The 10,550-nt window shown below is 48.2% G+C and overlaps 3 protein-coding genes across 3 annotated transcripts; all 3 read left to right on the top strand.

Annotated features, from left to right (window-relative positions):
• Nucleotides 1-294: 294 nt before the first annotated feature.
• LOC127775548 (protein PHOSPHATE-INDUCED 1 homolog) lies at nt 295-1,688 on the top strand. The gene has a single exon (XM_052301805.1). It carries the CDS (start codon nt 459-461, stop codon nt 1,431-1,433), a length of 975 nt encoding a protein of 324 aa, XP_052157765.1. The 5' UTR covers nt 295-458; the 3' UTR covers nt 1,434-1,688.
• A 1,040-nt stretch (nt 1,689-2,728) lies between these two features.
• Nucleotides 2,729-4,078, top strand: LOC127777612 (protein EXORDIUM-like 2). Its single transcript, XM_052304209.1, has one exon. It carries the CDS (start codon nt 2,788-2,790, stop codon nt 3,730-3,732), a length of 945 nt encoding a protein of 314 aa, XP_052160169.1. The 5' UTR covers nt 2,729-2,787; the 3' UTR covers nt 3,733-4,078.
• A 1,461-nt stretch (nt 4,079-5,539) lies between these two features.
• Nucleotides 5,540-10,284, top strand: LOC127777611 (uncharacterized). The gene is made up of 2 exons (XM_052304208.1): nt 5,540-6,801; nt 9,810-10,284. The coding sequence occupies exons 1-2, from the start codon at nt 5,621-5,623 to the stop codon at nt 9,817-9,819; spliced, it is 1,191 nt and encodes a 396-aa protein (XP_052160168.1). The 5' UTR covers nt 5,540-5,620; the 3' UTR covers nt 9,820-10,284.
• The last annotated feature ends 266 nt before the right edge of the window (nt 10,285-10,550 follow it).

Below are 10,550 nucleotides of genomic sequence, written 5' to 3'. Positions count from 1 at the left end.
TAGTAATAAAAATACTAATCATAAAATTTTTTCAAATAAAACAAACGGTCAAACGTTAAACGTGAATAGTGTAAAACAACACTTATCTTAGGACGAAGGTATACTATCTTTCTCCTACTATACGTTTGTTTTTGTGTAGGGGAGTACTGTTTTTTTTTTTAGGGTAGGGGAGTACTGATGAATGCCACGGAAAGAGACCAGTGGTTGTTGTTTATCTGCACTTCACGCCTTTGGAGTTTGGAGCTTTTAGCTGCACCTTCTCCAAGGAGAGAGAAAGAAGAGAGAAATTAAAATTACTTTTGTTTTACACATGCATATCCAGATGCTTCACATTCTTGACACAGCTCAACTCGTCTATATAAGCAGCTCACAGCTTTAGCTTTGCTTCTCACATTATCACTCAGACACTCACACATACACAGTCTTCTCCTAGATTAATCTGAGCTCTTCTTGCCGGGATGGCGAAGAAGCAGAGCTTGTTGCTTGCAATGATGCTCGTCGTCGCAGGCTTGGCTGTGTCGGCGATGGCGGATAGGAAGCTGATGTCTTTGGTCAAGCCCCAGCCGAACCAGCTCACGTACCACAATGGCGCCGTGCTGAGCGGCGACATCCCCGTGTCGATCCTCTGGTACGGCCGGTTCACGCCGGCGCAGAAGGCCGTCGTCACCGACTTCGTCCTCTCGCTCGCCGCGCCGCTGCAGGCGGCGCCGGCGCCGTCGGTGTCGCAGTGGTGGGGTAGTATTCACCGGCTGTACCTCTCCAAGGCGGTGGCCGTCGGCAAGAACGGGGGCGCGCACGGCGGCGGCGGCGGCGGCCGGGCCAAGAACGCGCGGGTGGTGCTGTCCGGGCAGGTCTCCGACGAAGGGTGCTCGCTGGGGAAGAGTCTGAAGCTGTCCCAGCTGCCCACGCTGGCGGCGAGGGCGAGGCCGGGGAAGGGCGGCGTCGCGCTGGTGCTGACGGCGCAGGACGTGGCGGTGGAGGGGTTCTGCATGAGCCGGTGCGGCACGCACGGGCCGGTGTCGCGCGCCGGCGCGGCGTACGCGTGGGTGGGCAACTCGGCGACGCAGTGCCCGGGGCAGTGCGCGTGGCCGTTCCACCAGCCGGTGTACGGTCCCCAGGCGGCGCCGCTGGTGCCACCCAGCGGCGACGTGGGCATGGACGGGATGGTGATCAACGTGGCCAGCATGGTGGCCGGCGCGGTGACCAACCCGTTCGGCGACGGGTTCTACCAGGGGGAGCGCGGCGCGGCGCTGGAGGCCGCGACGGCGTGCACGGGCGTGTACGGCAAGGGCGCGTACCCGGGCTACGCCGGCGCGCTGCTGGTGGACAAGGCCACCGGCGCCAGCTACAACGCGCACGGCGCGCACGGCCGGAAATACCTCCTCCCGGCGCTCTTCGACCCCGACACGTCCGCCTGCTCCACGCTCGTGTAACCTGTCCAACACGCGTCGGGTTGTGTATTGTGTACATGCTGATAGTAGTATGTCTGTATGTATGTATGTGATGTGAGTACGTGACCATGTTGTGTACATAAGTTCGTGTCAAACTCGATCGGCTATGTTTGGCTCTTCCTGCTGCCTGCCTGCCTGCTTGCTGGGTAGCAACAACTATAGCAAAGTTAGCGACGCTTTATAAATAAAAAGAACTTTTGAATTTGTAAGTGGAAGCGCACATGCTGCACCGTATAATTATGCAAAGGATTTTGTTTGGGAAGCTTTTGTCGCCAGGAGGAGCGGTGTGCCGCCGTGCGGGCCGGCGCGGTGCACGCGTGCGCTCGCTGTGTCGCGACACGTTGACGTGAGACGCGATCCGGTGCTCCCATGGTGGCGCAGCGCCACGCTTGTGGGTTGTATAGTTGTGGACTTGTGGGGGCCTTGCCACGAGCCCACGAGAGGTTTGGTTGATGGGCCGGAAACTGTAAGCTCAGACGAATAGGGAAGCCCCACGTGTGTTAATTGTCATCGATTTCCCGATTCTTTTGTCAAATTTAAAATCAAAATATAATCGCCGGTTTTATTGTCATCCATTCCCCGATTCTTTTGTCAAATTTACAATAAACATATACTGCATGTTCTGTTGTCCATTTCCGGATTCTTTTGTCAAATTTAAAATCAAAATATTGTCGCTTGTTTTCCTAATCAAAATCTTTTGGGCCAGGAAAATTTCCTGGTCCAAGGCAGACTTCCTCCCGATCATTTCTTTTCTGACAGATATGCAGGGAAAATAATACCAAATATTATAACTACAAAACTTATTATGCCGGCAGCAAAACTAGCAGCTTCTCTACTGGCTCCAAAACCACGTCGGTGCCGAGCGAGCATAGCATCAGTCAATCTTCAAACGCTGACAGAATAAGCCCAAAAATAATACTCTCCCCAGCCGAAACAACGCACCAAGATCTCCCGTCCTTCAATGGCCATGAAGAATGTTCGTTGCTGCCACGTTCTGGCCGCCGGACCAAGTGCCAGCAGCGACATTCTCTCCGACGAAATACGGCTTCCGCCCAATCCAAAACCCGCGGTTTTTCGCAGCGGAATCCAGCCGGTGCACCGTGCACGCGCGGGCCATGGGCGTCGTAACTCCCCCTCGACGCGCCACCCAAATCCACACGGTCGCGCGCGCGCCCCACCTCCTCCCTCACGTCGTCGCCATTACGCCTGACACGCTCCACGCGGACCGCTATTTAAGCCCGAGGACTCCAAAACCCACAAGCTAAGCAAGCTACTTCTCTCACATACTACAAAGTTACAAAGTCGCAACACCTCGTTGATCTTGTTTTTGTTAGCGATGGCGGAGCGCGTCACGAAGGCGTTGATGCGGCCATTGTTGTGTTACATTATCGTCGTCGCCGTGGCGCCGGCCGGGTGCGCGGCGTTCAACCCGCGGATGCTGTTCCTGGTGAAGCCCGATCCGATCGTGCTCAAGGATCACCATGGGGTGGTGCTCAGCGGGAACGTCACTGTCAATGTGCTCTACTATGGTCGGTTCACGCCGGCGCAGCGCGCCGTCGTGGCCGACTTCGTGCGGTCGGCCTCGGCGGCGCAGCACCCGCGTGTGCCATCCGTTGCGGCGTGGTGGAGCACCACGTCGCTGTACCGCGGCGGCGGCGCGCGGCTGCGGCTCGGGATGCAGGTCATGGACGAGCGGATGTCGCTCGGCCGGTCGCTCTCGCTGGACAACGTCACGGCGCTGGCGAGGGCGGCGGGGCACCACCGCGGCGCCGTCACGGCGGTGCTCACGGCGCCCGACGTCCTCGTGGCGCCCTTCTGCATGTCGCGGTGCGGCGTCCACGGCCACGGCGGCGGCGTCGGCGCGCACGGCAGGGCGCGGTACGCCTACCTGTGGGCGGGCAACCCGGCGCAGCAGTGCCCCGGCCAGTGCGCGTGGCCGTTCCACCAGCCGGTGTACGGGCCCCAGGCGCCGCCGCTCGTGCCGCCCAACGGCGACGTCGGCGTGGACGGCATGGTCATCAGCCTCGCCGCGCTCCTCGCCGGCACGGTGACGAACCCCTTCGGCGACGGGTACTACCAGGGCGACGCCGGCGCCGGGATGGAGGCCGCCACGGCGTGCGCCGGCGTCTTCGGCAGCGGCGCCTTCCCCGGCTACCCCGGCAAGCTGCTCAAGGACCCGGTCACCGGCGCCAGCTACAACGCCGTCGGGCTCGCCGGCCGGAAGTACCTGCTGCCGGCGTTGTGGGACCCCACGACGTCGCAGTGCAAGACACTTGTCTAGACATGGCGGGAGCGGCGCTCGCGGGAAGAAGAAGGCGAAGTCAATTGAATGGTCTAGCTCACTAGCTAGCTGCATGAGATCGAGGAGAACAAAAAAATGGAAAATAAATGGCTCATTTATTTTCATTCATCGTGTTCACTTGTTGCATATATATTCTTGCGTGTGCATCCTGTAATTTGCTCCCTGATCATGAGAAGGAGAGCTTGTATTGAGTTATGAACTTATGATCGATGCATTGTAGGATTGTAGCATGTGTGATGTGTTAATGAGTTATTCATGTGTTCTAATTTCTAATGCTCTGTGCGTACGAAAATATTATTTGATAGTTTGGTTTGTCACTCGTGATTAATTGGATGGTTTGAACAAATTCCAAGAAAGAGCAAGCTGTGATTGTTGTATGCTACCGCAAAATGTAATCATAGCCGATGTAAATTATTCGAGGATGAACTTGAATTCACGTTTAAGCACAGAAATGTCCACCGTAGCTTGACGTAGCCACGAGAAAGACGAAGCTGGATAATCTCAATGTGTGTTTCCAAAATATGGTTCAAAAGAACGGCCAGCAACATGGTTTACTTTGTTGAGTTGTTGTACAGATACCTTTAAACCACACCAAACGTGTGGACAAATGCAAATCTCGATGGCATCCAACTGATTTCATGGAGATGGAATGCAGCTTTTGAAGCGATTTCTGCGGTTCTGATATTTGAGCTACATTTTTCCGGGGAGTAGCTATATTTATGATACCATATTTTTCACCAAAAAATAGCTAGCATGTATTTACATTGTATATCCCTAAATTACATATATAAATTTAGTGTATTTGTAATGTAAGTTTCAAAATTACATATGTAAGTCCCAAAATTACACAATAATTACATGTGTAAGTGATGTGTAAGTGGGATGTAAATTTGTATAAAGTATAGTATGCATGCGTGTAAAACCTTGAACAAATGAAGATGTTAAGCTTTAATTAATCATGTTGACAGCCGCAACGCTAGCTTGCCATAGCAATATGCACGGCACGGGACAAAGGAAATCAGACGCTTCAAAACACCGACTGTGATGGAGGAGAAAATGTGTCAACACAATTCTAGCGATTCCGTTTTCCGAACCGCGCATCAGGTTCACGAATAAACTACAAAACTGTTCTATAAAAAATCGGAAATCTTCATCTGTTATTACTATGCTAAAAACTTTGTAGTAATTGACTGTAACTTCTTTTAAAGTAAATACCGAATTATCCATTATTAAAAAACTGTTTTGCTGTATACTTATCGATAAAATTTCTCATAAAAAAGTTCAAATGTAAATATAGTATAATTGTAGTGTAAAATTAAATCGTAACCGATATACAATTACAATATAACTTCTAAGCAACTTTTATACAATTTTAAACCATTAGACTTTCTTTACGATTCATGCAAACGAGGTTGGGAAAAAGTTCATAATAGGCATGTTGTTAAGGGGGATTCGCCGATTCGGTCTCGCAATCACCGCTTCACGGAAATAGCATGCAACTGTGGGATTTTTATGTTATAGTTACATGCGAGTTACAATATAATTATACTTCGACTATATTATATTTATATTTTTCAATTTTTTTGAGAGAAACAATTATCGATAATAAATATATCCTATTAGTACTTAGTAGTCTCTTTATAAAAAATAATAATTTTGGAAGCTTCTCCTGACGAAAGAAGGCTGGGCTATCCAGTTTCAACCCAAATACTGGCCCATGGAGCCCATCAGCCCAAACCATTTTGGCGAGCCGCAGCTTCCTCTTCTCTAGCGACCAGCCGCCGTAGTGCCTTCCAGTAGCAGCCCTCGTCGACCCACTCCCGTCTCCGATCCGCCGCCGCCGCCGACGACGACGACACCGGCAGCCATGTCCAACCCCGAATCGAACCCACCACCACCATCCGCCACATCCTGCCCGCCTCCCGGCTCCGCCGCGCACGCGGGCCACGCCCCGCTCTGCCGCTCCTGCGGCGCGCCCACGACGACGCCCGCGCCTCCCCCCTGGTCGGCGTCCTCCGACTCCCCGCCGCCTGCGTACCGCCCCATCCGCATGCCGGCCATCAACGCGCCCACCAACACCGCCGCCATCGTCCTCTCCCCGGTGCCCCAGCCGCTCCCCGTGCCGCCCGCCTCCCCGCCGTTCGCCTTCCAGGTCCCCGCCAAGCGCATCACCTCCCCCGACGACATCGCCCGCTTCCACGCCTCCGTCCACGGCCGCCACTTCCTCGGCTTCGTCGCCGCGCTCTCCGCCTCCGTCCACGGCCGCAAGCTCTCCGACCCGCTCCCGTCCCCTCCATCCCCGGTCGTTTCCGCGCTCCTCGAGCTCATCTCCGCGCTCTCCGCCTTCGTCGCGTCCACCCCACCGCTCCCACACAACTCCCGCTACGGCAACCCCGCCTTCCGCCTGTGGCACGAGAAGCTCTCCGACTCGGCCAACCAGCTGATCGCTCCGATCATGGCCACCGCCGGGTCGCCCGACCTCGCCGGCGCCGAGGCCGAGCTTGCGCCGTACCTTCTCGACTCCTTCGGCAACGCCACCCGCATCGACTACGGCACGGGGCATGAGACCAACTTCGCGGCGTTCCTCTACTGCCTAGCACGGCTTGGGCTCATCACCGAGGCTGATTACCCCGCGGTTGTGCTACGGGTCTTCGCTGCATACCTGGACCTAATGCGCACGCTTCAGGACACCTACTTGCTGGAGCCCGCTGGCTCGCATGGCGTGTGGGGGCTCGACGATTACCACTTCCTCCCATTCATATTTGGCGCGGCGCAGTTGATTGATCACAAGTACATGAAGCCCAAGTCGATCCACAACCCGGATATCCTGGATAACTTCTCAAAGGAGTATATGTACCTCGCATGCGTTGCCTATGTGAAGAAGGTGAAGAAGGGGCCGTTCGCAGAGCACTCGCCAATGTTGGATGATATCAGTGGCGTACCACATTGGAAGAAGGTGAACAGCGGGCTGCTCAAGATGTACAAGGCTGAGGTGCTTGAGAAAGTGCCGATTATGCAGCATTTCCTCTTTGGTTCACTCATCAAATGGTATGGATCATGAACATTCTTTAATTTACCTTGCGATGTATTTGGTGGCAGTTGTTGATACTTGTTTATCACACAAAGCTATGCAAAGATAGGAAAGAGCTACTAAGAAATACAGTAAACAGTGAATTGCACACGGAGTGATTCAGTTCTGCATCCTTATATAGGCTTTAGTTACCATGATGGTTTTGAAGGTGGAGAACTGATGCTAGTACAAAATGATGTGAACACTACACACTAGATTCAAGATGTTTCATGGCCAATATGTGACTATGACTGTATGCACCACCATCCTACACGATATTCAGCACATCAATGACTTCAGAAAGTTGGGACCCTTAGCTAGAGTATGGATATTTTGACTCAAATGATAAAACTAGAAGTTTTTACAATTGAAAAAAACTGAGGAAAAATAAAATACAATTGAGCCAATGGTTTCAATATCTGTTAATTTGGAGTTTTGACATAAATCTTTCTGTAGAAGTGCTCTAACGTGGAATTTTTATATTAGATAAGAAAACAGATTATGGGGTTTTTTTTATCAACCATTCAATTGAGTATAGTCTTCAGTGATAATATGAAATAATTTTGAATTATCAAATGCTGTTTTGATGGATATTACGCTTTATGTGACAAAATATACACCGCAATGTATGTGGTGTTTGAATCTCCTGAAGATGAAGATTAAGATAAAGATTAAGTGTTTCACGCAAAATGATGTGGTAATAACGTGTGATTAATTGAGTTTTAATTATTACAAACTTGAAAAATGGATTAATCTAACATTTTAGAGCAACTTTCATATAGAAAGTTTTCGCATGAAACGCACCGTTTAGCAGTTTGAAAAGCGTGCGACGAGTATCCAAAATTTCATCTCCCTCTTGTTGGAGAAACGAACAAGACATAGAGCTGGATTTATTTTACAACTTATAAGTTAAGGTCCACAAAACCAAATAGCATGATGTACTTGTTTCTTGTGTGAATTCCAGGATGTTTATCTTTTTTACTTTTCCTTAAAAACCAAAAAACACATGTCTTTTTTATGATAGTACAAGGAACTATGCTTACCTATATCTACACTCCATTTTTAGTAGGAAAATGAATGCCAGATTCATGCTTTTATCAATTCAGAACATGCAACAGTTCTTTTAAATTTTTGTTAGCCCTGATTTCTTGATAATTTGCATGAATCTAGCAGTGTACGGTTGGAAGTAGGCCCTGCTGAAATTTATTTAAGCTAAACCTGCAAATTAGTTTATTTTAGCATCTTTGAAATTTTCTAATCTGTGGTGACAGAGCCACGGTCAAATAGCTTGGTTTTTAAGATTGTATGCATGAATCTCTTACTACGTTGTGCAAAAGTGATGATCAAAACATTGTTAAACTGTTTCACATCAGTTTTCTGAACCCTTTTCTCTTTTTCATCAATGAGTTTTACTGTCTATCGCTGTTGATTACCTTTGCTGTTAATGGTAGTCTCAAATTAAGAATAAGGTGCCTGGTCACCAACCTGCTAGCTGTAAGGGTCAACCATTCCCAGTATGAAAACAGAATGGACATAGTTAAGATTGTGTGAATGGACTTGGAATGGCACTTCTTTGTTCGCATGCAGCACACAGGAAACTAAAATGACTGGGCTTATGAAACAATTGGAACAACGAATTAAGTAGTTATGTCATTTGATTTTATGTTCACATTCCATAATGAGTAGCTGAGTTTCTCCTCGTGCTGATTGAGATTAACCTGGCCTTCTTATGTTTAGGTTTTTGCGATTCTTTTATATGCCTCCATCATTCAGAATGCTGTAGTTTGTTCCTTTTGCTCAAATGGCCATATTTCTGTAGACGCTTACTGCAAAAAATTCTTGCATTTTGTGTGCTGGTTGATCTATTTCAGTAAATGTGTATCCATTGATTTTTTTTTTATTCTTCAATATGAATTCAATATAGTTTTCTATGTTCACTTTACAAAAACTAGAATTGTGAAATCAGTGTGGTACTATCTTATGGAAGCTGTTCTTTGTAATGGTTTCCTTTTGAATTATTCTTGGTGCCTCTTGACTTTCTGGAGTACTACACCAAGCATAATCTTCTGTGATGTGGGTGTGACATAGTTTATGTCGGCACTATTTAAGGATGCAAGTGAGCAGTCTGCTGGCCTGCATAAGAGCCCACATGTTAGTTTATTTTCCGTACATTATATAAAAGTAGATTCATAAATATAATTAGTATTACGATTAAGCGGTCTTTAAAGCCTGCTAACTCGCCCCTCTTGCATACTAGGTAAAGCAACATTGAAAATAAATTGCTGGGTCTTGCAACATGCTGTAGCAATTAGAAACTTAACTTTTGTGTATTATGCCATTACAAAGATAAGAGTCAACGACACTAGAATTGGTTAAGAAAATTATCATTTGAATATTTTCTGTGCCAATTAAGGGCCATTTTTCTGTTGCTATACCTTTCTGTGGTGCACTTTAAAATTTGCTGTAGAAATGCAGTTGCAAAGTAGTAGTAGTATTCGGATTATGAGATAAAAGTTAGATAAATTTTGTTATCCAGCTACAGTTCCCTCGCACTAGTTCTGTTTTTCGAAAAACAACAATATCTTACTTTTGCAACATAAATTTACGAAAGTTAGCTATCCAAACTGCTGCAACCAAGTTTACCACAATCCATCTCAGGCTGGAGTCTGAACTGAACTGAATTGAAATGTTTATCCTAAATGTGCAATAAGATCCTCCATTTGAGATTGACCCCTTGTTGCTTGGGTTATACTTGTAGACAACACGTGTTATTCTTACAGTCAGTAGATGCCAGTCTTAAGTTTAAGAGCACAAAAATATTGTTGGAACAACCTGGTAAGCCGTCTAAGTGAACAGTAAGTTTGTTGCTTGTACTTATAGTGGAGCTGTACCCTCCTTGCTGCCTCATAAATTAATGTGTCGTCAACATTTTTGGGTCATGAGATGTGACGTGACATTTGATATCTCTGTTCCATTTTTTTTTCAGGGAGGACTGAAGCAATATCCAAAACCCCTCTGCTTCGAGGCAAATGTCCAGAACACACACACACCATCATGTTCTGCAAGTACTCCGCCTGGATGCAAAAGACTGATGTACAGCGATGCTGCTCAATGTCTGTACCTATAGAAGCTCACTTTCCTTCTAGCGTTATGGGCTCCGGCTTAGGGGATGTGCTCGGTTTCTGCATGATGGATAGCATAGCGTTTCATCATTCGTTGTGCTGTAGCGTAGTAGTTCCTCATCACACCCGCTGTGGAGCTTAAATTCTGGACCTCTGTTCCTGTTCAGCTCACATTGCTTTGGGGATTCCCCTCTGGACAGGCTGGTAGTGGTAATATTAATAACTCCATGTACTCAGGCTTTTTGATGTGGATGACTGGGAAGTGAAACAGTTTCTGTTGTTGGTGAAGGTACACTGTTTGGTGCTATTTCATGAATAAACATCCTCCTGCCATGGTAACCAAGCTGTGTAACCGTGTTTTGCAAAAGCTATCTGTCTAATGTTTGTAGTGTGAATTTGCAGAGGTGAAGATGTCCTAGCTACCAACCACCCGTTTGTCTCATTTGGAAGCATGGTGGCAGCTCAGCGAGCGAAGGCGATGATTTTGATTCCTTTTGCATGTGATGAGCCTGCAAGCAGCATTGAGTAGCTTACTGGAGTAGATAATTGCATGGGCCCAAAACGTTTTCTATTTCTCTGCCGAAGCAAGCACCCAAACCTCGCTT

This window comes from Oryza glaberrima, chromosome 6 (assembly GCF_000147395.1).
Source record: "Oryza glaberrima chromosome 6, OglaRS2, whole genome shotgun sequence".
Classification (NCBI taxonomy): domain Eukaryota; kingdom Viridiplantae; phylum Streptophyta; class Magnoliopsida; order Poales; family Poaceae; genus Oryza; species Oryza glaberrima.
This window is presented reverse-complemented; position numbering and strand designations above follow the sequence as displayed.

Coding starts and splice junctions, on each gene's coding strand:
- LOC127775548 (XM_052301805.1), top strand. CDS start 459: ATGGCGAAGAAGCAGAGCTTGTTGCTTGCAATGATGCTCGTCGTCGCA.
- LOC127777612 (XM_052304209.1), top strand. CDS start 2,788: ATGGCGGAGCGCGTCACGAAGGCGTTGATGCGGCCATTGTTGTGTTAC.
- LOC127777611 (XM_052304208.1), top strand. CDS start 5,621: ATGTCCAACCCCGAATCGAACCCACCACCACCATCCGCCACATCCTGC.